The sequence below is a fragment of the Rhizomucor pusillus genome (assembly GCF_041956525.1).
Source record: "Rhizomucor pusillus strain CBS 183.67 unplaced genomic scaffold VTP01scaffold_12, whole genome shotgun sequence".
Lineage (NCBI taxonomy): Eukaryota > Fungi > Mucoromycota > Mucoromycetes > Mucorales > Lichtheimiaceae > Rhizomucor > Rhizomucor pusillus.
This window is the reverse complement of record NW_027192154.1, coordinates 240,119-265,479: the sequence shown is the minus strand read 5'-3', so window position 1 is coordinate 265,479 and position 25,361 is coordinate 240,119. Positions and strand designations below refer to the sequence as shown.

Below are 25,361 nucleotides of genomic sequence, written 5' to 3'. Positions count from 1 at the left end.
ATAAACTTGCTCTTGCACTCTCAAGCTTCGAACAGTCTTGATTTGATTCTCTGATTGGCTTTACGCGCTCCAAACAATCTTTGGCACGCTGTACTGATATCACCAATAACTTTATAACATTTTGCTTTGCAACATGCTTGATTCTTGTCGTGATCGAGTAGGGAAACTTCCTACGCCGTACCTGACAAGAAGTAACTTTTCAAACTCCATATATAGAACCATCAGGATCAGGAGGGGCAGGGCAAACCCGAGCATTATTTTCATTGTGTTCCGTGGAGTAGCTGCAGTTGGGGTAGATCATTAACTCGCAAAGTGACTTGTATTTTATTTTCTAGTCCTTTCTTCTTTATTTATTTTTTTCTTTCTGACCATACCAGCGTACATCAGTACCAATATGAGCAAAAGACTATCGTGGTCGGGCGACGACTTTGACAAGGAAATCAAAGACCTTTTGAATGCCAGGCTTCCTGTTTCCGCCTCAAAGATCAATCGCATACGAGAATATGCATTGGAGCACAAGGAAGTATGTAACTTATAACCACTCCTGTTTTCTTTTGCGCAGTGATCTTACACAAGTAATATTCTTGTTAGCACCGATACTACATTGTGCATTCAATTATTCGTTTCATTGAGAAAGCACCGGCTGCCTACAGAGTAGTTGGCTTGTTCGTGATAAATGATATTATCAAAAAGGCAAACAGCAAAAAGCATGAATCAGCCGCATCTGCGTATCGACGACGTTTCTCGGTCGTTCTTTACCACGGTGCTCTTGACAACTTATTCGATCACTGCATGCCCAAAGACAAAGTTTGTGTCTTAGGATACCAGGAAAAAAAGCACCGCCGCATTAATCCTGTTTGCTCGTACTTAGGCACGCATCAATAGAGTGTTGCAGATCTGGCGCGACGGCAAAGTTTTCTCTCAAAAGATACTTGATCGTGTTCAGACCAAAATCATGCAACAGTTTGAATCGCCGCCAGAAGAGGAGGTAGAATATTCATCAGAAGGTAAACGGCACGATTGCGTCCTGCTTAGGATCAAGCAGCTTAACAATGGCATTTACTGCATAGTCGCGATAAGCGCGGCTCTTTCCCACCCAGACTCCTTCGATGACTACAAGTTATTTCCATCGGAATTGCCTAAAGAGCACAGCAATCTCGAGCATCCAGAGGTCTATCCTTCTTACTATCAGAATTCCACCGATATGATCACGCCCGATCTGCAATCCGAGCCGAAGGAGGATTCAATTAAACTTGCATTAGAGTATTTCTTAAATTCAATAGATCTATGACAGCAATACGCTTTAAACCTCTGAACCAAGCGCCAATGCAGAACAGACGGAATGGAATAAGTCGGATAACTGGAACTTACGATCTTCACGAGCAGATTTTGAAGGCATAAATTAAAGGAATAGACGGAACGCCATACATCAAGGCTACAACGACATACGAAAACTTAATACTGCTGTTCAAGCTGACGATATTCTCATTATTCTTACTTTTATCTTTATATTTATTATTGCACTAAATTTTAAAAGAAGCGAAGGATCAAGTATCACGAGAAGAAGTGTACAAATGCATCGAAAATTTGCGCAGTTAAATTTTTAGCATGAACGTAGCTTAAATAAAAAGAATGATGGCTTTGTACTCTCTCGTGGTTCCCATTCGCCAAAGAGCATGGCGCCTCTTTTTGCACAGGATAAAGCAGTTGCCGAACCTAACGGGCCTTCTTTTTTCTAATTTCCTTGTTAACGTGTATGCATATCCAGTACGGTTCATGCCTTCTGTCTGGTTTCATGGAGCTGAATTTGACGTTTCAAAGAAACTCTACTCGTAGCTTGTAATAGATGCAACGTCTATATATTCTTTCAACGCTTGCTTTAACAGACAAAAAAGTGCATAGGCGGTTATTGTTTATCCGAGGGAGTGGCTACTATCTGGTGGTAGTATGCATATCATACGCGCGGCATAAAGTTTCTCTTTTGCATATCCAGCATGACGACCAGCCTATACGAATTCCGAATGGATCAATGCAATTGATGAACCATGATCAGTATGCCCAATACTCTGCACAGTTCTCTGCAGGCAAAAGCAGCTTGCAAAATGGCGAGTACATCGCTGCAGTCGAGACTTCCAACGACATGTCAGAACGATAGAGAGGGAAATGGTATTCGCACTCCTTTACAGATCATGCGTGATGGAGAAGCTTGGAGGTCTAGCGGTGGCAATAGAGGACGCCAAAGAAGCTATACGCTTGTCACCACACATGGCTCTTGGATATCTTCGGCTCGCAAATCTACTTTGGAAACAAGGCGATACGCGGAAAACTTTGTTGGTGTTCCACAAGGCGATGAAAGACATACCAAGCGATGACAGCCTTTACAAGCAACTGGAGTCGTCGAAACACCACTTTGAAGAACAACTAAACATATCAGTCAGCGTATCTCTTCCTAAACTGCCTTACGAAGTCGTTGATCAAATACTGTCCCATCTTTGCTTACCTGAACTCTTGCGATGCAGGCTCGTATGCAAGGCTTGGAATGAAACGATATCAAAATGGCCAAAATTGTGGAAAAATGTGGACGATGCTTGGCTAACCAGCAGAAGAGTACCGATGCTTGTGGGCAAACCTTTGCAAAAAGTCTCCCTTTTAGCGAAGACGATAACGATGCAACGGTGCGCTTATTGCAAGCATTTGATTATGCAGTTTCTGGCATCCAGGAATTAGGCAAGTGCATAATGTAATTTTAATGTCATTAAGTTTTGATAATATCTAACTGGCGATTACTGTACAGAAGTGGTTGCCATAGTAGAGGATGGAAATCTCTATGTTCCATACGTGCCATCCCTGCCTCATCCGAATCTACAGACCCTGACTGCGCTGAAAATATCCTGCAATGAAGTCTTGATTCCTGTATCATTATCCAATCGTCTACTCGAAATAGCTCTCAAAGAATGTGTCCATCTGCGCTTCCTTGATCTCACAGCGACTTGATTCTTGACGCATGTCAAGAGTTTCGAGATATCATGGCTGAGCTTACAGAGAACTTGCGACTGCAGAGCCTTCGATTTATAGTTCGCCATAGCCCTACCGAGGATGAGGACGACGAGTTCGGTGATTTTCGGATGGAGGACGATCCATATCCGCATCTATACGACGCCACACGCCTGCTACTCGAACGCTGCCCGGAATTGCGTCATTTATACCTACAATCTGGCAATTTTGAGAACGTTTCTGAGGAGGAATTATCAAGTATGGTGCTTCGAAACTGCCCGCAGCTCGATACTTTTGTTTACGACAACCACCAGAAAACCTCTGTTCGGATATACCGATTTAGACGCAGGGCGGAGATACCAAAATATGTGCGTTATCACGAAGAGCAGATTGGTCAATGGATTTGTATCGATATTGCAGCATTTGCGTAACAACTTGAAAGTATTAAGACTCACTAGCGATGGAATCAGAGGAGCAAGCTGGAAAACACTGAAGGATTTGGGAGGTTTCCCACATTTGACGCTTGCGCATCCGAGGAACGTACGACTTCAACGTCATCCGTAACATACCTACCAAGTCAATCATACGTATATTGCAAACGAGTCCCAACGTTGAGTTACTTGAACTGGAAGCAATTGATCTCGTAGACGATGCTTTATTTGATGCTTTGGGTTCGATGAAACATTTGATACATTTGCAGCTAGCATGTTGTCACAGAATCAATATACCAGGTTTACAACGATTTGCATCCACAACTGTCAGCTTACAGTCTCTTGATATCGTCGAACATGTCACAGATTGCACTAGAAAGACCACGCACCACTTGGTTGAAGATATGATAACAGCTCTAAGCGGTTTACGAGAGCTACGAAAATTATGCCTGAGCCATTTCAATGCTCCCATCACCATCACCAGAAGCTTTGTAGACGATCTGAAAAGTTCCGTGCTATCCACTGCGCGTATGGATACAGTCCTAGACGGCGACGAGGCTGCTGTAATTCTGGCCAACGTTCCGAGCATCGAATATATCGAATTGCGTGGTTGTGAGTCTAGAATGGATAAAAAGCAGAATATGGCGACTCTTAGAGAACGGACAAGACCGATACTCATTGTGAATAACAGTTGTTCTGGAAAAGAAACATTCAACAGGGTACTGGGTGGAGCTGTTACCTACAACAGCACTCAACACCTGCTATTGCCTTTTTTCCTACGGGCCTAGCATCCTAAAAAAATAAATTTTAGTAATAGCAGAGGTATACGCCTAATAACTTTGCGACAAGATAATTTTTTCTTCCATTAAGGTCGCAATACATACCAATAATCATTTATGTACAGGAGTCTTCAGGAAATTACTGGCTGCACATACCTGGATCATCCCATCCTACCATGCTCCTACTAGCAGCGACCGCATTGTGTACAGTGTTCGAAAGTTGCAGCGACTTAAAATGTCAAGCATGTATGTAACACAAGCAATTTGAACTATGGATTACATACAGTGTGTGTGACGTGCATGCGAGACATACAAGCTTTGTATGAGCCCGGCGCTCGGTATAGATGTTGTGCATATTCAATTCGAAAAGTTTAATTGCGCGTGGATAATGTATTACCCACCCTCATATCCCGATTGCACTGAGAGCCTGAATGTGTCGTCCAAGGTTGTTTACTGTATGTCGTCACTGGAGCTGAAGTAATACTGTAGATTGATGCAAACTCTACACTAGGAGGCGGCTGTCTTGCTTGCAGGCGTAGACCTGAAAATTTATTACGATCCTCGGCCAACGTAACGAGGCTTCCTGGATCCTCGACTACATCGTTTACTTGAACGGTGATATAGGTGTATATTTGATGGGTAACACAGAAAGCTCTGCCAAACTTTAATCTTTTGGCGAAATATTCAGCATTGATTGAAAATTTATGGAGGATCAGCGAGAGCAGCCAATCATGGCCAAAGCACCTGCTCTGCTAGCTCACAATGCTAAATGCGCGCTGTCAGTTGCATGATCGCCGTCACGAACGTTACCGAAAACACCATCATCAGGGTATATAAAAGATCCAGTCGGTCCTTCTTTCTTCTTTCATCTACACCAACGAAAAAGCTTGCCTCAACCTCCTCCTCCCCCATTCCATTCATTCATCCTGTGCGTGTATATTACTTAAAAGTGAAGATATGCACGCCATCCAGCTATCGACGCTCCTTGTACCATTACTCTGTCTGTTTTCTCGATTGGTGCTGGCCGCCACTTTGCAAGGCAGTGGCAAGATCACTCCACAGGATTACTATGGATTGCGTAAGTGTTTATAAATGCATATGTAAGCTTAGAAAACCTGTATTCATTTATGCCATCATCGCTATCATCCATGTTTAGCTTCTCATGCATTGCAGAACAATCCGCCGTCTTGCGGCATGCCTTACGCCGAGCTCAACCTTGCGCGTATCACTGCTGTGCAGAACATGGATAACGCCGCTACCTGCAACCTCTGCCTCAAGGTATCCAACGAGGACAAGTCCAAGAACATTTACGTGCTAGCTGTTGATCTCGGCGGACAAGGTTTGGATGTAGGTCTTTAGTAGTGTAAATGATGGAATCATGGTATTGATATCCTGCTGCTGCTGCCTTTGTAGCTAAGCATACCTGCTTTCGAGTACTTGTTTGGACAGCGTTACGATGCCTCCTTCGCAACGTGGGAAACTGTTGACAATGCTCACTGCGACGGGATCTACACGCCTGGCAAAACGAACACGAACCAGGGCATCAATTCCTCTTCTGCGAATAGTTCAACTACCACCACTAGTAGATCTGCTTCTCCAAGAAGAACCACTACTGCAACTGACAAGAAGAGGACAGCAATGCCTACCACCATGCCCGTACCTTCTAAGACGCATACGCCATCCAGCGTTGCGGCCACCACCACCGCTACTGCCAGCAAAAAGCACAAGTCGTCTCATGGCAGAAACAAGAAGAAAAAGACTCACAAACGTAGACGCACCCGTTCTTCGTCCTGTCATCGTCGGCGTCGTAACCGCCATTGAAATGCCTGTTCCAGTTCTCCCTAGGGCGGTTCCCTATCGTTGATCCCGCCGCTGTCTTGCCGAACAAGATGTAAATGTGGACGAGTCAATGAAGAATGATTAAATATCATATTTTCATGTTCAAAGGATGGATTGAGGCTCTTCTGTAAAGAAAGTAGCACTTTTTTATAAAAAAGGAAGAACAACACACTGGACAGGTAGATTTTAGAGAGGAAATAAACAAATGATGTAGGTAGGTTATGATACGGTGGCGAGCAGTGAGGGAACAATCAGACTTCGGAGATGGTGGATGGTTCGCGTGTGCTATTTCTATTGACATTGTCGCCCGCTCGTCCACCTCGATAGCTGCGGCCACGGCCGTTGCGACCTCCACGGTTTCGACCATCAGGCTGGTTAGGTCGGTTTATCACCAATTTGTTGTCCTTCAGAATCTTCGTCACAGTTAGCATGGATCCGCTGTACTTAAAAATATTATTCTATCTTACCTGGCCATTCTTCATCAAGGCGTTCTCCAGCGCTATCGGGTCAGTGAAATCAACATAGCAGTGTGACTTGGGGAGCTGTGTTGTCTGATCTAGTGGGAATCTGACGGCTGTGACCTAAATGCACATGTTAGATTCACGCCCTAGCGTTCAAGCAGTAGCAAACATACAGTCTCGCGACCGAAAAATTCACGGATATCTTCTTCATTTACATTATTATTAACGATGCCACCAACAAACACTGCGTAAGGGTTCCGTTGCTATTAAAAGATATTGTAATGTATGAGTATTTTTCAGCATAGATCCAGCAGCGGTGATGTAAGATACTTGCCACGCTCATCCGTTTTGAGTTTCTGTTTGGATTAGGACTATCTTTGACGCTTGCATTGTCCTTCCAATCGTTTTCGGCAGATGATGGTCGAGGCTCAACGGCATTTTGCTGCCACTCGTTTGGTTTCTGTTCTAATGATCCTCCTCCCATAGAAATATTAGTGCCTGGAGGGATAATGCCGGTGGTAGACATGGCTGGTGAGGACGTTTGTGGGATTTGTGCATTTGTCTTGCGGTATGAAAAGTTGAAGCCTTGTGAGCGTGTTTCTGCGCTGACTCTGCCGTCATTTATGTTTAAGAGCACCCAGCCATAGGCAGCGTCGGGCAAGTTGAAATTCCACATGTTTTTAAACGCTTGTTCGTCACGATCGGGTGGAGCAAATTGTGAGAGCATTTCAGGTTGTCCTGGAGCGCGCACAGACGGCGGTACTCTCCTCACCACACTCAGTGCGTTTTGCAGCAGCGCAGCTTGCCGATCGCTACTCGTTGCATCAGATATATTATTCATGTATCCATTTTTCAACGCAATAACTTACTCGACGTAGCTTTCTACTTGATCCTTGATAGCTTCCCATAGCTGCATAAAGCTTCGCTGAGATTGTAACAATCGGTTGCGGTAATGCTCCTGGTCGGGTTGACAAGAGAATTCGTTGTAGGAAATACCGTATCGGAAATGCAGGCCAGCGGAAATCGTAAAATCTGCCTGTAAACCATGAACAACTCATCAGTGCACTCCGATCAATGTGCTCTCCGCTCTCCACGCTTCAACGTACTCTCAGCACTAATGCGAGCTGTGCAAGCAAACCTTCACGACCGGGGCTTGCGTGTGTAACGAGAACGCGGGTCTCTGTGGGATCGTACACCTGGAATCCATTCGTCACCAATACGCCGACATTGATACGCATTTTTTTCTCTGTTACCTCCTGTGCAGTTTCGACCAATTCACCGATTTGCAGCGCTGTGGTCCACATGGTACCTTGACCGCCAGCAATAGTGTCGGAACCTGGATATGATAGGTCACGGGTCAGCCTTTCCATATAAACACGGGCGATATTCCAATAAACCTTCTCCGTTGTCAAATAATTTGTGCTGCACGACTGCACCGCCGAGACCAAACAATCTCAAGCTCACACCGCCGACTTCGAGAACGTACGTTGTTGCCTCGTCCAAGATGAACAGATTGTGTATCTGGTATTCTCGTGATCTGAACTTTTCCAGCACGACAACATCCTCGCAGGCACCCCATACGGCGTAAACAGGTACATCGAGTAACTTTTCGCCAGCAAGAAAGTCCGGGAACTCGGAAAGAAAAGGTTGAGGTGATTGATCAATCGTGCGGCGTACTTGGTCGATCGGTGAGGTAGACAGACGTTTGCGCACGGTCGGTGGTATTAATGTGCTGTACTGAACGAGATGCTTCAAGGTCCTATCCGACAATGTGAGTACTGGTAGCTACAAATACTACTGTGAAAGCTTACCTATCGCTAATACGCTCCAAACTGGATCGATCTATCAATTACGAGTGACTACGCGTCAATCAAGGAACGACAAAACCACACGTTGTCCATATATCTCTTTGCAAAATTTACCGTAGAAGCCAAAGTCGCCTGTGTGTATAATATAGTCGGCGTGCGTTTCGCGTGCGAGTTGGTTGAGTTGCGAGATGTTGCCTGTAAATGTCAAAGTGAGCCCTGAGCTTCGAGAGGGGAGAGGTTACGTTGCAACGAGCGTATCCAACTTGCATACCTCGCACGTCCGCCGTGCAAAGGATTCGTTTGCCCTCTACGGACATCAAATGGACCCCATTGTGTTGCGGAGAGGCACTTGGCGCTGATGGAATGGGACTGCCGTTCATAATCGTGGAATGATGAAGTCGAGAGAAAAAAAGGAAGGATGTTGGCCCACGATACTTTGGTGCCAGCGAGGAGCGGGAACTCAAATCTGAGCAAACGGTGAGATTTCTGCTTGACAACAGTGGTGGGATGATGATACAGTACAGCTGTGGAGAAATGCATTTTTGCTGTGTTCCTTGCTTGCATCCGAAACGAGTGCATATATAAAATACTTGTGTATATCTTCTCGCTGCACTGCATACACTGAATATGATCTCCAAAGGCACCAACGAACTGTCTGTCAATGTCTTATTTCAAAAAGCGACGCGAACAGCGTGCATGACAGCCCGAAATGGAGAGTGGTTTCAAAGTAATACAATTCCGCCTTTAAATGGCTTATTTGGCAGCAGTCCAGTAGAAAGGAGAGGATACGAGTTTTGATCCTCGAGTATATATTCACCATTTCGTATACCGAAACCCGCCAATATGCATTGCAACGCAACAAAAAGAGAGCGGCGGCGAACGTGCACTGCTGCTGCACGCGAGAATTTGTGTTCATCAGCTGCCGAATAAAGTGTATTGTTCCTCCTCTTTTCCTTCTCAGCAAATTCCATGGACAGCTGTTTTACATACTACCACCACGATCAATCCCTGTTGCGCATCCTCGCAGACGGCAAGCCAGGCGATCAATGGCCGCGCACAAAGCTACCTGAAAAGCTCATTGTTTTGCCAGAAGAAACCCATCCAGTTCAAGATCATGAAACAGAACCCAAGATCAAGAAATCAGGAAAGGGCCGGCAATTTGTATGGAATTACAATCCAGTAGCAGAGTGAAGAGTATGGATCATGCTCAACATCGACCGCGACGTGGTTTACTTGACTCGATAGTGGAAGAACACCAAACCGATGCTTACCAGACATGTACCAATCCACGAATATTTGGACATCGCGCATTGAATGTCAATAAGCAATCTATCCCTCAAAAGCACCCTAGTTACATATTCAGGAAATTGTAGATTGTGATATTTTGCCAGAAACACAAACAATACATGTCAGAGATAAGACAACAACAGAGATGGAAGGATGAACTTTTACGTTTGGATCACTCTTTTCGATCTTCTACATCCTTGTCACTGCCGCCGCCTGATTTTTTAATTAATAACAATTGTTCCTAACAAGTAGTGATCCTGTCATACTTCTCCTTGACCCAGGATGCTGTTTCTAAAATCGAGCAAAGAAGGGGAATAATCGTTGTTGATCTAAAGGATAACAACGATTAAACTTACTATGTCCAAATTCAAGGGGAGTGTGTGTGTCGATGTCCCGAATTAACGGGCAGAGGAGCAAGTTTCCCGCCATGAGCGATATCATCACGTTTTGATCTCACGTGCAAAGAAAAGATACACTGTTACGCAAATTCAACTTCTGGAAAACAGGGCACAAGAGAATTGCACAAGGGTTGCTGCTTTCATCTTTGCATGTAATTGAGAGGGGAGCCATATGGTATCACTGACAAGTGGACAGCAAAAGGAGAAGGGGGTACGGTGTAGCTACAAAAGTAATAGATGCCTGGTGGTAAAGGATTTAAAGAGGGTCAAATTGAAAACGATGTTAAGGAGTGTCCTGGAAGGGCAATTCACAAAGGCCATCTCGATGATACAATGGTATTATTACCCGGGCGCTCGTCTTCAGCTATAAATACCTTGTCGCACACCGTAAAACTTGTATAATCTTTTCTTTCTTCTATTCACACTGAGCATGATGAATAAGAACAACGCTTTGCTGGCCATTCTCCTAGCCACACTTTTGGCTTTCGTATCCGCGCAAGACATGCCATTTTACTTCACCTCGCCACTCAATGGAACTGTTTGGAAGGCTGGCTCGACGTAAGCATAAGCAGAGAGCAATTGCAGTGCTGTATTCTCTCTAACTTTTGTCAATTGCTGCATTTAAATGTAGTGGCAAAATAAGCAAGTATTGTCTTACTCAAATTGGAGAGCAATGGCTTCAGTTCCTTGACTAACGCTTCCGTCGTGTAGCATGGATCAATGGACTTGACCAGTCTGTAGAAATCAAGGTGCTGCAGGGGAACGATCCTCTCACGATGCAACCCACAGGGTACAGCATCCAAGTGAGCGATGGAACGACCGGCTGGTACGACTGGACGGTGAGTTTTGCGTGTAACATTGCACATCACATTCTTCAATGAAACAGCAACTCATGCCGAGGAAAAGGTTCCTTCCGACCTTTCGCCAGACCAATCTTATTCGCTGCAATTGATCTATTTGGACAATACTGGCAGTACAACGTAAGTCCTTTTGTGAGATTTTACCAATTCCAGCAGAATCGTATAACATTTTGCATTTGGGATATTATTCAGGTTGTACTCTTACAGCGGTGCATTCTCTATCACTGGCGGATCTGGTAGTGCCTCATCTTCTGCCATTACTGCTTCCTCTCCGGCTGTTGTCACGCCTTCAGCTTCTGCAATTAGCAGTGGCTCCTCCGCGGCTTCCTCGGCTTCTCCAGTTACCAATTCCCGGAATCTAACCACGGGCTCCTTATCGTTATCAGCAAGTGCTTCGCTAAGCAGTCAGTCCTCGGAGACTACAAACGTTGCAGCAATAGCCTTCAACTCGAACGCTTTTGCAGTAGCCATTCCTCTATTCATTCTAGGTGCCGTGATGGCATAAATTGTTCCAATATCCTTACAAGTAGATACACTTTCGCTAGTTGTAGGCGAGGATGCTTGCATCTTCTTCGATAACGTAATGTTTATTGTTATTATTATTATACTATGGAAATCACAAAGATGATTTAAAATGGAAATCTCATTTCTACATGACTATATATTGTAATGTATTGAAATGCTTTAATGGATGACATCTTTTAGAAACATTTTCTTTTATACTTTTTCAAACACAAAAGCTAGATAAATGCCTGTAAAGTGAAAAAGGAAAGAATGATTATTCAGTAAATCTTCTTCAATGGAGAAATTGCTTTGAAATACTCACGGGCTGCTTCCCACTCTTCAGCACTCATCGGCCCACGATCTCCAGATATAACTCCCAGTCTTGGCAGCAACTTGGCCATTTCAGGCTCCTTTGATGCGGATTCGTACAATTCGTGGAAATTCTGCTTAAACCTAAGCCGAAGTCCATACTCTGATGCTAATCTAAAAGCGAACATCCTTCGTAACCATTCCTCTTTTTAAAGCTGAGCGTTTCAATGTACCTTTCAAACGTCAACCAGTGCACCAGATATTCGGGACAATCAACTGCATCTTCCAGATGGAACATGTACTTGCAGCCGTAGCGCGTAAATCCGGTCTTCTTTTCTTCCTCTTTGGCGCTGTCTCTGATATTCTCAAATTCAATGTGATAAATAGAGTTTCCGAAACCAAACGAATTAGGGGGTTCTTGACGAACTCGTTTAACAATCCAGTTCGCATCGGGTATCGTGCCTATAAAAGTGCCTCCGCGGCGCAGGCGGCTTGTTACATTTTCAAGCATGGTCCGTGCCATCTCCTCCGTTTCGAACGCATAGTGCATGCAGAATTGCATCGAAACAGTGTCAAATTGGATATCACGATGCAATCTTGGTTCGAGACGTTCCTGTACCAGATGCTATTTAACAAATCCAAACCATTTAATTTTGCCAATGTTTGTTTGTACCTTGTAGCAATCGAGTGGATGAAATTCAGCTGAAAACGTGCGACGTCTCAAGTTCTTGTATCTATCCTTCATTTGCTCAAGCGAGACTTCGGCCACATCTTTTTTGAAAGGCGATCAGAAACCATGGCTGCCAAACCAAACAATATAGTATCATTACCAGCCGCTACAAGATGCGATATACGCGCAACGGCAAACTTTAGCAGATCGCCGCCTTTACCGCATCCCATATCGAGCACGGTAGATCGCGGTCGGACGTGCCGTTGAATGAGGACGCTCTTGATCCAATTGTTGAAACTACGTAACCGAATGATCTTTGACTCTGCACGTTTTTCGCGCCCAAGCTCTGGTCTTTCATTGTAATGCTTTGCGACGATGTGTGCTGCTTGGGTTGCATCTCGCTGTGTCGTGTCGCGTCTAGCTTTGCTGCGCTCATCGTAGTAATCATCGTCTGCGCGTGTCTTGCGTTTTCTGTTGGTATCCATGTTTGGAGTGAAGCAGCAGCAATGATCGCAAAGCGGTGATTTTATTCAGCAGGTCCTCCTCCACAATATTTGCCCTGAATTGCTCACAATAGCCCGAGCATGCTTAGATTGCGTTCGCTAAAAAGTCGTTATAAAATTCGTATGAGTCTACTTTGCTATTTAAATTGTTACGAGCTAAGAGCAGTATATACATTTGACGAGCAAATTGTTGAAAAGGAACAGAGAATGTGCTTTTAACAGTCGATATATTCAGTGGCGTTCTATGTGAATGGACATGCTAGGCTATTTCTGCGCGCTAATGCAGTTGAATGAATACTATTTATCAGGTTAATACAGCAGCGACGACACGCGAGGACGGTGACCAATTCGTGGCGCTGCGGGATCCGCAGCAACTGGTGTCACCAGCATATTTAATTCCACTACTGCAGATTCTGCCCCTCTCTTCCTCTTTTTTCTTTCCACTTTATTTCATCACGTTACATATGGTTGCATTTGGTTCTCCTGGAGCTGCTATCCGAGCACAAAACGAACGAAGAGCTTTGAATAATAACCTGGCCGGCAAAGTCGGCCTAGTGTAAGTTGATATCAACCGGAGGTGGTGTTGCGCGTCACAACGTATTACTAACTGGATTATAGCACCGGGAACATTGCAGTTGTACACGCCGATGTCATTGGTAAGTCATAAGCCTACGGAGCGTGAATTTGAAGCATTGACTAAATTGCGACAATAGTGACAGCAACGAACAGACACCTGACGCCCGGAGGTGCTGGTACGTACTCTTATTTTGGAGCATTAAGCTGTATATTGATCCAGCCTATCTTTCTATCTATTTGTACTACATTTTAGTCAACAATGCCGTGCACATGTAAGATCAAAGAGCGAAGGAGCAATGAACAACGCAGGACAATTGAACAATTCTGGGTTGCACAGGGCAGCAGGACCAGAGCTTTACCAGAAACTTGAGGAGATTAGATATTGTGAACCAGGCGTAAGTTCTCTCGTCAACAGGATTAAGCAAAAGAGGAAAAAGAAAAAATACTTATATTCTTGTTTTCTCGTTTCTACAGGATGCTAAAATAACTGACGGTATGAGGCAAAAATGTTTCGTTTTCGAGGTATATATGTATTTAGCCATCCTCATTTCTTTCAAAAATTTAGGATTCAATTCACCGGCAAGATGTAAACATGAATGGTTTCTGTGTTGATAGAGAAATCTTGCAGAAATGACATATACTCTTTTACCACGCAGTTATAATATCCACGGTGGGGCCGACCAACCAGGACCGACGTATTCTAGCAAGCTGCTATCAGAAATGTATGGAGTTGTGCGAGCTCCACAATGCGCGCACAATCGTGTTTCCCTGCATAGCAACGGGAGCTTTTGGATTTGACCATGAAACGGCAGCCAACATTGCCTTATCCAACGTGCGCGCTTATCTTGAACGAAACCTCGTGTCCGGCAAAGACTCGGTACGTGTGGCATTCAATTCTTTTCGCATCAATCCCACATGCTTGATAATTTGAACATGTGTGCCCCCCAGTTTGACAAGGTCCTATTCTGCACTTACACCGCAAACGATCAGTCAATTTACAGCCGTAAGTTATACAAAATTTGCCATGTAAATATCGAGAACTAATGCGTAGTCTCCTTAGAACTTTTGCCTGTTTATTTCCCTAGCAATGGTCTGGAACAACCTTTTCCAATCCCTCCACCTATCTAAACCTTCCCTCGCTAAATAAATAGCTGATGTGTGCTAATAATGTCATTTTTGATGGGATAATAAATAGCTTTACCTATACAGAATACAGAGTAAATTAGAGAGACCTGAAACTTGAATTTCACATGATTACTGCTGCCGGGTCCGTGCGACGTAAAGTTTCTGCGTGGTTGCATCCCACCATTTTTCTTTCCACATGGCTTCAACCACCAGCAGCAACAGCAGAGCGCGGCGTCCAGAGGAAACGTCTGTAGGTTTTTATCTCATTACAACACCTGCCCGCCGAATACTCGAGAGACTGACGTCTTTTATGTTCTAGTCGGATAACAACTTTCAAGTCGTTCCTTCAACGCCAGCATTCAACGATGTCGACACCGCCGACGATGAAGCGCCTCTCATTCATCAACGTGTGGAAGACAACAACAACAACAACAACATTGAAGACGAAGACAGTGAGCAGCAAAAACCAGAACCTGCGCCTTGGAACCCGGCTGTGGTCATGGTCGCCAATCTCATCAAGAAACTGGTGACACCCGTCCTGCGAGTCGTGTTTGCACCAAAGGCACAAAAGACAATGATCAAATCGGTCACGATCGTCATTCTTGTGCTGTGGGTGGTCCTGACCAGCGTAGCTGCGTACCTCGCATTCTACAGGCAATATGTGCCCCGCACTGCACATATTGAACCCATCTATTTTCAGTACCAGCATAACGTTGACGAGGGGCCGCTGGCGATGGTCGATTTGGCCCAAGGTCAGCCTTACAATGTAAGTTTTTGGTTTTAAGAAAAAATAACACACCCTGGAAATACTAAGAATTATGCATTGTCACATCAGCCTCTGCGCCACGAACAGACATACGACGTGTTTGTGCGGCTGCATGTACCCACTTCAGATATCAATTTTGATCTGGGCAACTTTATGGTCCAGACATGGCTGCAAACACGCGAAGGCGACACGGTCGTTCATTCAAGCAGACCAGCGATCTTGAGATACCAGTCAAAAGCACAGCGCGTGCTGCATGTATTTGCAAAGGCGTTGCCGCTGCTCGTTGGATTGACAGAAGAAAGCCAAGTCATCACCGTGCCTATCATTGAAGACTTTGTAGAGCACAAGGTAATTACTCAACGATATTGCAGTATCGTCCTCGGCTTAAAATATATATTTACCTCTAAATCCCTTGCAGTCTAAGGCTGTCACCCAAGCAACCATCGCCATCTCCAACCCTCGGCTGCAAATATACGACGCTGAAATTCGACTCATGGCAGACTTTCGTGGCCTTCGCTACTTCATGTACCATCGCAGGATCGTTACTGCGCTTGGATTTATTGTCATGTTTATCATTATCGAGCTTATATGCGCAGCCATCGCCTGGCGGTTCTTTGGACAGAACTTGTGGAATGCTTTGCACTCTGCATTCGAAGAATTGCAAGAAGAACAACGACAGCAGCGGTTACTCCAACAACAAGAGAAAGGACAAGAAGAGGATAATAATCAACTAGACGATGTTGCATCTGCGACCGATAATGATCACGAAAGCGAATAATCTCAAATATGCGTGAATATTCCCCTCTTCTCCTATCACCCATCCTTTGTCGCATATCCCCTCTCACTCATCTCTGTGCCATATATGTATTAACTCCTTCCCGAATGCATAACAGACATCCTTTTACTTTCTTTTTTTCTTTCTTTTAATTTACGTCTTTAAATTGTAACAAGCGAGTTTTGCAAATGTAGGGTTAAAAGAAGGGGAAAGGAAGGGAAAACAGAATGAAATGCAGCAATAGCACATGATTATTATCGTGCCAGTTTGTTCGTGTATGCTAGCCAGGATCCGAGTGGAGGCGCAACCACCGTCTTGCTTCGTGTGCTTCGTCGAGGCATTTCTGACTTTACTGCGTTGTTGTGAGATTCCTGTGAACTCAAGTTAGACAAAAAAAAAAAAAAAAAAAGAACGAGCCATGCCATGATACGATCTTCTCCTTCTGCTTACCGATACTCTCTTGCGCATGCCAGTAATCAAGTTATGTTTTTGTTTCTCAATCTCTTTTCGTAACCTGTATTCCCGGATACCTTTAGGATTCAACCAATCCAACAGCTTTTCAAGCTATAAAAGAAAGCCATAAGTGTTAATCGCTAATTACTAGTATTTTTTTAGGAGATACATACATCTTCTGGATCTTGGTAAGCTTCCCACCACTCAGTAGGGTATGGTTCAGAATTATTATTTGGTTGTGGATCCAAGTGCCGTCGCAGGAATTCGCAGGCGCTTTCAGCCATGCCTTGAGCCGCCATCAACTCACACACGAATCGAGTGCCACCACCGTGCCCGCACGGAGATGGGTTACTGTTATCAATAGATGTAGGATCGTTTCGGTCTCGCAACAGCATCAAGTCTGCCTCGCTTGGGCTCTGTACAAACAATTTACCAGTGCCGTGCGCAACAGATCCTCCGATATTGTCCATGTAGATGTAGCGATTGAAAAACTTGTCGCGTCCCAGCGGTTTGATGCGCAGCGTGCTGTATTTTCTCATATTATGTTCTACTTGCTCTTCTTTCTTGCGCAGTTGGCGTTCTTCCTCGTCCAGTCGTTTGCGCATGGCATTTCGCATCTTTTGTTCCTGGTTGCGGAGACGTGCTTCTTCTCGTTGTTGGTGATATCGCTTCAATCTTTTCGCTTCTCGTTCTTTGCGTTCAGCTTGTTTGCGCTTCAGCACTGCTCGTCGAGATTCTCGCCGGTTCGTGTTCTCTTCAGGCTCCTCTTCCTTCTCGCTAATAGTCCAACCGCATTTATTCAATCAGTATCATCTTTCCCCAAAAGCACCTCGTACTGTGAGCTACCTACGTAGTAGTATCTTCGGTACCGGACAACGCATCAGATTCACTCATTGGAGTGTCTCTGTTCGATTCTGGAGTTGGCGTACCGTCATCCTCCTTCTTCTCCAGTTCTTCTCGTTCAGCGTAACTTTTTTTGTTGCGTTGTTAGCCTGGATTACATAGTAACCTTACACATGTATCGATTCCTTACATTCTCTTGCGCTCGCGACCAAGTTCTATTTTTTGCTTTCTAAGTTCAGTCAATTGTTCTTGACATTCTTCCATGTACTCTCTTTACAGCATATAGTTAACATCAGATTCAGTGATGTTAGTTATCAAATACACTTACTTTATGATTGAGCATTCATTTGCAGCATTTATAAGTATCTCCATGAGTGTGACCTTGTCCTTGATTCCAAGACTAAGATAGGCCGCTTCGCGTTCTTCTAACGTCGAGTTGTTGTGTGGTACAAGGTGATTGAATATTCTGTCTAACTCGGGTGTCATTTCGTGCGATGCGATCTATGATAAACAATAATTTTAACCTATCATATGGGTCGCACTCACTTGTCGCTCAATGTACTTACATCGTTGATACATCCAATCATGATATCTTCCCAGCCAACACGATCGTTTCCAGGCGGTATAGGTTTTGCATCCCAGCCACGTCCAATCTTTACAATTTCATCGCTTCCACAGCCTCGTTCCAAAAGTGACGCACGACGGGATTGCTGCTCCGCAACAATGTTCATATCAACATCTGCGTGCATTTCATCTTCACTGGGTGCCATCGATGACTGGCGGCTCAGGCCAGGTGTTGGTGAAGGAGATACTTGATAGCTCGACACATGGGACCCAAAATTACCAGTCATTGTAAAGGATTGCGATTTGGTCATTTTGTGCCGTTCACGGATGATTGCGTTCAATAGGCATACGTTGCTTTCGATCAAAAGTTGAGATTTGAAGTGTACGTCGTCGTGGCGAAGCGCATTCTCAAAATCATCCATGGTAAATGGTGATAATCCAAGAGGTCGGGAAAAGGTTGTCAGGAAAGACCAAATCATTAAGAATGATCCAAAACACTCTGCAGGGACGGTGACAAGATTGGAAGGTCTGGGTCGCAGCGGCTGGCCGCCTGTAGGGTTGGGTACAGCTGCGTTTGCCTTTGGACGTCCAGGAGCCATGTCGATCACGGGTCCTGCACCAGACGGGTCGCGTCGATACATCGGCAAATCCAAATCTTCCATGGGATATTTCAGGCTGGCCTCCAACTTTGCAGCATCCAGCATTTTCGCTTCAATCGTTCTTTTGCTCGTACCGGCCGGTTTCTTCTTTTGCTTGTTGGAAAATGCATACTCCTTCGCGGCTTCAAGAGCAGGAGGAAGATCTGTCTCTAGACCAAATTTCTTTGCAACCGCCGGCTAAAATAGCGGATAGCGTCAGCAACAAACGTTCCATTTCGCCGCTGCTGTCGACACCTACTCTAATCACCCAAGGCGCATGATTGTACGTGTCTTTGGACATATTTTCACGAATAAATTTTTTCAAAAGATTCTTGGAGAACGCTAATCGGTCTCTCCTACGATGGCTGTTAGGAATATATGCATATCCAGTATTGTGATATCATTAACACTTGCTTGATTTCATCGCGTGTCACGGTCTTTGTGAAATCTTCCAATCCTTCTGAATTTTCATCGATCAGCTGAACAATGTATTTTACGGGTTTGGTTGCGTTGCCGTTCGTGGTGGCAAAAACACCGTTCGCTTCGCCGGTGCCATTTGCAACTGGGACTTTGGCTTGATCTTTATCATCCTCGTCGTCGTCATCGTCAATGATTTTCAATATCCGGGCATTGTACCTTTAACAATGAAAATATTTAGTGGGTGACATCCAACATGACGCGTAATATACGTACATGATGCCATCATCCCAGCGGCAGTTTACAATCTCGCCCGGGCAGAAACGTTGTGTGAAATGGTTGTAAACGCTGTCAACAACAGCATCCAGACGTCCGGTATCTAATTGAGGGGAAGATCAGAATATATTATCGATATGAACAGTAAAAGTGAATAAACATACGGAATTGCGCGTAGGCCAGGACACGTTTTTGCAGTTCTTCAGGGATCTTATCTTGAACACGCTCCTTCTCGATGCGTTCGTTCTCCAACGCTTGCTTGTAGGTAAGATTGCTGCGACCGGTTGCTTCTGACTGCCAGATAGGTTGTTTGTACAAAGCCGTGCGTTCCAAATACGTCCTAGCAACAAGAGAGATTGAGTGTTGGGTTGCGCAGGCGAAGACAGCAAGGGATCGGAGGCTTACGAGTAGTCTGTAAAGATTTCTGCAGTGATTGGAGAGTACCAGACCTGGCGATCTCTGGATTCCTTCTTTTCAGGATCGTACGGTGGTGGTTGCAGCAGTGGAAAGCGCTTGCGCTTCAAAAGGGGCATGGTAAAACAGCAGCGATGCAGTGAATGGTGAGTGGTGAGCTGGAAGAGGAAAGAATTTTTTTGCAAGTTGACAAGGTGGAAAATAATACTACGACGGACGGACGCCGGACGGAACCTTGTGCTGGTAAAGTATGTTGGGGAGGTCCGATCACTTGAAGCCGTGCGGCAATATACAAAAGTTTTCTGCGAATTAGAGAGAGAGTAGCGTCGCGGAGACGATTGCAGATAGATCGCAAACTCGCAAGAGCAGAAAGCTGCGTGAAAAAGGGGAGCAAGCGGTCGCGTTACCAAAGCGCGAACCTCAAAAGGACATCAAGACTTCTCGCGGACTTTATTCTTTTCCTGTGCAACCAAGAAAATTAAAGCGAGATGTAGAAAAGCATTTTAGACCTGAAAAAATGTATTGTATTCAGTAGATTTTAATACTCTGTATAAATATGTGTATATATGTGTGTGCTGTATGTGTTCGGGATATAACAAATATATATATATGAAGAAAGAAAAGAAGAAAGAAAGAAAAGACACAGAACTATTTACAAATCAGTCTAGACAGACGAGGTAGAGGCAGTCTCGTTGTCATCGTAGCCATGTTGCGTGATGACGGCGCGTACAGCATCGTGAATGGAATAGAAGAAATAGGGGTATACATCATCGATAGCTGAGATACTGTTGCAATCAACCAGATATTGTCCTTGTTGTCGTTGTTGTTGCTCTTGAGACCAGCTTGAAGAGTTGTCCGAGGATATTGTAGGCGGAGCCGTCCTGTTGGAGTCTATCTGCGATTGTCGCTCTCTGTGATGATGGTCTATATCTTCAATAACTGCGACTTGTTTCTGCTCTCCTTTTTCCACATCATCGACGTTCTCGTTAACATTGTCATCATCCTCAGCAGCTTTGTTGCTTTGTCGAGATTCGGTGGTGAGATCTGACAAGAACCCAGGTACCTTGTCAGACCGACGTTGTCGTCCAAATCCAGCGAATAACAAGCATTTGCGCACAGCGCGGCTTTCGTTGATGACAATGTACCAGTTGATCTTGTTTCCAGAGTAACGGTCGACCAGACTGCTCGTCGCTTTCAGTTCGTCCATAGCAGAGTAGTCCATCTGATGCACACCAGATAAATCCAGGATGATAGCTCTCAGCAATGGTTTACTTTGATCCCTTTTTTTGCCACTTTCTGCATCGTTCCAGGGCCGGTCGCCGACCTTGTCTGCGAGAGGTTTGCCACGTCGCGTAGTACGCTTAACTTGGTCAACAAGTTCGCCAAAAAGATACCACGAGTTTTCAAAGACTAGATTGTCTCTTGGTTGGAAGCAAAATATGCCGCGACCAATTGGACGCACGCAGTGGCCAAGGGTCGGGTGGTCGAAGGGGACATACATTGCATTGTCGATATCGTTATCGTCGATGTCTCGCTTTTCCTTATCGGTAACTGCATGGAGACTGACTCGGCCGAGGACGGCATAAGAAGGGCGTGCAGTGCGGTAGAGCTGTACAACCAAAGAAAGCGCTACAGGTACATACACGCTAACATCCAAGCGTGTGAACAATGCAATTATGTATGCAGCTGCAAATATCAACAGTTCAGTCGGGTCCAGGCGCCAATACTTGAGCCAGACTTTGGGTCCAACAATCAAATCGGTGACAGCATGGATGATCACGGCCGCAAGACTGGATGATGGAATGTAATAGAAAGCAGGGGTGAAGACATAGAGCGCAAGCACGACAATGACGGCGACAAAAATGTTGCAAAGAGGTGTTCTGGATCCAGACTTGTTGGTAACGGCAGATCGCGAGAAACTGCCGTTCCCCGGGTAAGCGGAAAAGAAGCAGCCAAGGACATTGGAAAGACCAATAGCCAAAAGTTCCTGGTTCACGTTAACTGCATAGTGAAAATGCATTAATGTGAGTTTGGTCCTTGAATATCGCATACTGCATATTGCAGATGTGTACTTACTTTTGTAATCGGACATCTTGCCAAGACTTGTAGCGATTGCGCAATGTTCCATCATGAACAAGGTCACGACACTTGGAATGTACGAGAACAGGGTGGAAACAAGACCATTGTCGATTTTAGGAACGCCCATCATTTGGAAACCCGAAGGGATGGCGCCCAAAATCTGGAAAGGGCTTTCAGTCAGGTGACCGAAATGGTTAATTAGCCAAGAAAGGAATGTCGTAAAGACAATCAGGACGACGTTCCGTGTGATGTTGATGTAAAACAAGACACGTGCGTATTGCGGGTATCTCCTTGTCAACCGTTCTACACCCCATCGGACGCCGTAAAGAAAGACGAGCGACAGAAGACCCATGGCGGCGTCCACACGTGAGTGATTTAGGTTGATCAGCGTCTTGCCAAAAACGAGATAGGGCGCTTCTCGAGTGTTGATGTTGGGGATGCCAAAGATTTTGTTCAGTTGATTGATCACGATTGTTAGACCACTGCCCGCCATGAATCCCGCGATTGCAGGCTGGCAGATAAAATTGAAAAGAATGCCCAGCCGCAGAATAGCCAGGCCCAAAGTAACAATACCAGCAAAAAGTGCCAGAGTGACGACATATTGGTGCTGCGTCCATTGTCCAGACTGAAATTCAGGCATGTTTTCTATAGTGCCATAGATCTGGCCGACCAAAAGAGACATGATGGCAGTTGTGCCTAGATAATGTTACACGAGTAGGTTACTTCTGCTGCATGCCTGCATATCAGATCGCATACATGACCCATACTTACCTATGCTGATATCCTTTGAAGTTCCCAGGAAAGGATAGATAGCAACACCGACAACGCTAGTGTATAAACCATACTGCGGAGGAAGATCCGCCATTTTGGCTGGAGGTGACACAGCAGAATGACCAGGTCAGCGGGTCTGTCATTATCAAAAAGGCAGAAAAAAAAAGGAAACTCACCGTATGCCATAGACTGTGGAATAACAACGGCACCGACAGTGATCGCGCAAATAATATCGCTGGCGAGCCAGGTCAAGTTATACTTTGGAAGCCAATGGACAATGGGGAACATCCCGGTAAAGTATGACTTGATCCCGCTCGGTGCTCGTTTAACGATCGACCGTGATTGATCGCAATACCTTGGCGGCGGATTGTCAAGGTATACGGTTGGCATCGTAGCGAATGCGAATAAATAAATGGGGTGGAAAAAGAACAATAAAGAGGTCGGAACGGAAATGAAAGAGAGCAGGATAAAAGTTACGGTACGGAAGAATTGATCGCGAACGAATAGAAAGTAATCGCCGCAGAGGATGGGTGGTGGAGGTTATTGTTATCCAGGAAAAAAAATTACTGCTTCGAATGTCGACATTTTATATCAATTTGCTCGCTGCTGTTGTCTCAATGCGTGACCGAGGAGCCAGTTCCGCCACTGTTGACATCTGAACTAGATGCGTTGCGAACGGTAAGGCGCATTAAGTAGCGGAAGCCAATCAGGAATTCATTCCAGCTCCTCCCCAATAAAATTAAGCTTAATTCTTTCTGTGAGATACGAAATGTTTGTGTGAGGCAATCTACAGGTTTCAACATGTCTGCAGTGAGTCTACGTCATTGGACCACGAGACCTTAAAGTTCACCGCGTGCAACAGTGACCAGCAGAGCAGAGAGACGTAAAGATATGAGTGGCGAAATTCAATTCTTTATCACGAAAAAAGACTAGACTAAGTAACAAGAAGGAGAGAGAAAAGAGAGAAAAGAAAAAATGGTAATAATAACACCATTAGTCTCTTATCATAGCTACGGTGATTGGTTTGTTGATTAAGCCTCTTCTTCAGCCTTCTTCTCCGCCTTGTCACCGCCCTCTGCTACATTCGAGAAATAACAAGAAATTAAAGTTTGATAATGAGCACAGGTTTTGGATATTGACATCATCAATCTTGCTCCTACCTTCTTGCAGATCCGAAGTCCACAAGGTCAAGTTATCTCTCAACAATTGCATGATCAATGTCGAATCCTTGTAGGACTCTTCGCTGAGTGTATCAAGCTCGGCAATTGCATCGTCAAAGGCTTGCTTTGCCAAATGGCATGCTCGGTCAGGCGAGTTGAGAATTTCATAGTAGAAAACGGAGAAGTTGAGGGCAAGACCCAACCGGATGGGGTGGGTAGTAGCAAGCTCACTCTGAGCGACTTCGGTGGCCTGCTTGTATGCCTCGTGGGCAGACTCGGCGGCGGTTTGGCGCTCGTTTCCAGTTGCATATTCTGCAACGTATCGGTGATAGTCACCTTTCCTGGTTTAGATAATGGTTTCAGTTATTCATTCTTTCTCTCTCCCAGGCTCCCTTTTTAAGACTAGCAAAAAGAAGATGTTGCTTACATCTTGTAGTAAAAAACTTTAGCCTCGCCATCCTTGGCAGAGGGGATCAGGGAGGTAGACAAGAGATTTAAGATATCGTTGCAGACTTCATACAACTCCTTCTCAATCTTCTTGCGGTACTCCTTGATCTTGGCAACCTGGGCTTCGTGGTTTTTGCTTTCTTCCTTTTGTTCGATAGAAGACACGATTCGCCAGGAAGCGCGGCGGGCACCAATCACATTCTTGTACGCAACAGAGAGCAGGTTGCGCTCCTCAACGGTAAGATCGACACCAAGCTAAGAAAATGATGACCTTCAGCTTATCGCTTTCTTTTTTGTTTATACTTGATCACTCTTGTTACCGTGGCCACGTCCTTCATGAACGAAACCATTTCTATATGCATATGACAGGATTGGGTTAGCGCCTTGAACCACAAGGTCTTTTCACTTTACTTACCGTCGTATCGCTCAGCCTGCTCGGCAATCTTGGCCATGTAAACCTAGGCGACTGAGATGAGCACAACTGCTGCCCGAGATTGCATAACCACGCCATCTGGCACGACATTCGCATTGGACAGCGTCTTTACCTTATCTTCGCGTTCCTGTTAACGTGCAACAAAAATTATCACTACGACTGTCACTATTCTCAACGCGTTTGGGTTGCCTACGTTTGCCATTGGGTACTACAGTTCGTCTCAGGGAGTTTTCAGCTGTGAAAGGAGAAACGTCGCTCCGAGGTGTGCACGCTACACCTCAATTTGAAACTCCACACAGAGCTGATGCATCCACGATGTTTCCAAGGCATTCTTGTACGGAGAGAGAAAAACGATGCCCCCCGTTTTAGCGTCCCACTAATAAAACTCACATCCTCTTCCCTTCTCGTGCACCATTCTCATATACTACATAGCGAGCGATTTCTATCGGGATATTTATATCTGCTCTTCTGGAGGAATAGCTGCGGTTGGATCGTTACACACTCAACATGGCTTTTTCCTTCCATGCTCTAGAAATATGTTGATCTTTGATATATACCTTACTCTTACTCATTAGAATGAGCCCCGCTGCTGGCATGATCCCGCTCTGCCTTGGCTTACCAGGTAATACACGCGCACTATTTGTTTAAGCTTTTTCAAACTGTCGATAAACCCTTGATGTTTCCGAGCCCCGATCATGAATCGAGAACCACATGACCCATTCTACCGCGCACACACAGAGATACTACATCTGTGAGCGTATCCAAATATCCTACTGGTATA

The 25,361-nt window shown here is 45.0% G+C and overlaps 13 protein-coding genes across 13 annotated transcripts; 8 read left to right on the top strand and 5 right to left on the bottom strand.

Annotated features, from left to right (window-relative positions):
- Positions 1–394: 394 nt before the first annotated feature.
- Positions 395–1,291, top strand: VTP01DRAFT_2061 (uncharacterized protein; the record flags this gene model as incomplete). The annotated part of the gene is made up of 3 exons (XM_069380481.1): positions 395–523; positions 592–807; positions 872–1,291. The coding sequence occupies 3 exons, from the start codon at positions 395–397 to the stop codon at positions 1,289–1,291; spliced, it is 765 nt and encodes a 254-aa protein (XP_069237564.1).
- Positions 1,292–2,029: 738 nt separating this feature from the next.
- VTP01DRAFT_2060 (uncharacterized protein) lies at positions 2,030–2,994 on the top strand (the record flags this gene model as incomplete). The annotated part of the gene is made up of 4 exons (XM_069380480.1): positions 2,030–2,142; positions 2,187–2,567; positions 2,642–2,727; positions 2,798–2,994. 4 exons carry the CDS (start codon positions 2,030–2,032, stop codon positions 2,992–2,994), a joined length of 777 nt encoding a protein of 258 aa, XP_069237563.1.
- A 32-nt stretch (positions 2,995–3,026) lies between these two features.
- On the top strand, positions 3,027–4,213 carry VTP01DRAFT_2059 (uncharacterized protein; the record flags this gene model as incomplete). Its single annotated transcript, XM_069380478.1, has 2 exons — positions 3,027–3,387; positions 3,531–4,213. The coding sequence occupies 2 exons, from the start codon at positions 3,027–3,029 to the stop codon at positions 4,211–4,213; spliced, it is 1,044 nt and encodes a 347-aa protein (XP_069237562.1).
- A 948-nt stretch (positions 4,214–5,161) lies between these two features.
- VTP01DRAFT_2058 (uncharacterized protein) lies at positions 5,162–6,025 on the top strand (the record flags this gene model as incomplete). The annotated part of the gene is made up of 3 exons (XM_069380477.1): positions 5,162–5,282; positions 5,361–5,551; positions 5,618–6,025. The coding sequence occupies 3 exons, from the start codon at positions 5,162–5,164 to the stop codon at positions 6,023–6,025; spliced, it is 720 nt and encodes a 239-aa protein (XP_069237561.1).
- Positions 6,026–6,294: 269 nt separating this feature from the next.
- VTP01DRAFT_2057 (uncharacterized protein) lies at positions 6,295–8,692 on the bottom strand (the record flags this gene model as incomplete). The annotated part of the gene is made up of 11 exons (XM_069380476.1): positions 6,295–6,456; positions 6,511–6,624; positions 6,678–6,767; positions 6,839–7,316; positions 7,374–7,540; positions 7,611–7,700; positions 7,758–7,840; positions 7,902–8,263; positions 8,316–8,346; positions 8,427–8,507; positions 8,584–8,692. 11 exons carry the CDS (start codon positions 8,690–8,692, stop codon positions 6,295–6,297), a joined length of 1,767 nt encoding a protein of 588 aa, XP_069237560.1.
- Positions 8,693–9,475: 783 nt separating this feature from the next.
- VTP01DRAFT_2056 (uncharacterized protein) lies at positions 9,476–9,685 on the top strand (the record flags this gene model as incomplete). Its single annotated transcript, XM_069380475.1, has 1 exon — positions 9,476–9,685. One exon carries the CDS (start codon positions 9,476–9,478, stop codon positions 9,683–9,685), a length of 210 nt encoding a protein of 69 aa, XP_069237559.1.
- Positions 9,686–10,773: 1,088 nt separating this feature from the next.
- Positions 10,774–11,362, top strand: VTP01DRAFT_2055 (uncharacterized protein; the record flags this gene model as incomplete). Its single annotated transcript, XM_069380474.1, has 3 exons — positions 10,774–10,836; positions 10,904–10,977; positions 11,050–11,362. 3 exons carry the CDS (start codon positions 10,774–10,776, stop codon positions 11,360–11,362), a joined length of 450 nt encoding a protein of 149 aa, XP_069237558.1.
- A 277-nt stretch (positions 11,363–11,639) lies between these two features.
- On the bottom strand, positions 11,640–12,825 carry VTP01DRAFT_2054 (uncharacterized protein; the record flags this gene model as incomplete). The annotated part of the gene is made up of 4 exons (XM_069380473.1): positions 11,640–11,844; positions 11,904–12,283; positions 12,344–12,441; positions 12,501–12,825. The coding sequence occupies 4 exons, from the start codon at positions 12,823–12,825 to the stop codon at positions 11,640–11,642; spliced, it is 1,008 nt and encodes a 335-aa protein (XP_069237557.1).
- Positions 12,826–13,307: 482 nt separating this feature from the next.
- VTP01DRAFT_2053 (uncharacterized protein) lies at positions 13,308–14,547 on the top strand (the record flags this gene model as incomplete). Its single annotated transcript, XM_069380472.1, has 10 exons — positions 13,308–13,399; positions 13,462–13,499; positions 13,557–13,595; positions 13,673–13,691; positions 13,757–13,814; positions 13,894–13,912; positions 13,985–14,005; positions 14,076–14,296; positions 14,368–14,422; positions 14,480–14,547. The coding sequence occupies 10 exons, from the start codon at positions 13,308–13,310 to the stop codon at positions 14,545–14,547; spliced, it is 630 nt and encodes a 209-aa protein (XP_069237556.1).
- Positions 14,548–14,740: 193 nt separating this feature from the next.
- On the top strand, positions 14,741–16,088 carry VTP01DRAFT_2052 (uncharacterized protein; the record flags this gene model as incomplete). The annotated part of the gene is made up of 4 exons (XM_069380471.1): positions 14,741–14,794; positions 14,864–15,310; positions 15,380–15,658; positions 15,729–16,088. The coding sequence occupies 4 exons, from the start codon at positions 14,741–14,743 to the stop codon at positions 16,086–16,088; spliced, it is 1,140 nt and encodes a 379-aa protein (XP_069237555.1).
- A 251-nt stretch (positions 16,089–16,339) lies between these two features.
- Positions 16,340–19,809, bottom strand: VTP01DRAFT_2051 (uncharacterized protein; the record flags this gene model as incomplete). The annotated part of the gene is made up of 12 exons (XM_069380470.1): positions 16,340–16,456; positions 16,536–16,649; positions 16,712–17,315; positions 17,389–17,508; positions 17,572–17,610; positions 17,710–17,882; positions 17,948–18,781; positions 18,843–18,939; positions 18,992–19,219; positions 19,277–19,379; positions 19,441–19,616; positions 19,682–19,809. 12 exons carry the CDS (start codon positions 19,807–19,809, stop codon positions 16,340–16,342), a joined length of 2,733 nt encoding a protein of 910 aa, XP_069237554.1.
- A 545-nt stretch (positions 19,810–20,354) lies between these two features.
- On the bottom strand, positions 20,355–22,930 carry VTP01DRAFT_2050 (uncharacterized protein; the record flags this gene model as incomplete). Its single annotated transcript, XM_069380469.1, has 4 exons — positions 20,355–21,691; positions 21,767–22,465; positions 22,541–22,639; positions 22,717–22,930. The coding sequence occupies 4 exons, from the start codon at positions 22,928–22,930 to the stop codon at positions 20,355–20,357; spliced, it is 2,349 nt and encodes a 782-aa protein (XP_069237553.1).
- A 641-nt stretch (positions 22,931–23,571) lies between these two features.
- On the bottom strand, positions 23,572–24,782 carry VTP01DRAFT_2049 (uncharacterized protein; the record flags this gene model as incomplete). The annotated part of the gene is made up of 7 exons (XM_069380467.1): positions 23,572–23,618; positions 23,701–24,041; positions 24,128–24,402; positions 24,468–24,499; positions 24,563–24,605; positions 24,693–24,707; positions 24,774–24,782. The coding sequence occupies 7 exons, from the start codon at positions 24,780–24,782 to the stop codon at positions 23,572–23,574; spliced, it is 762 nt and encodes a 253-aa protein (XP_069237552.1).
- Between the last annotated feature and the right edge of the window lie 579 nt (positions 24,783–25,361).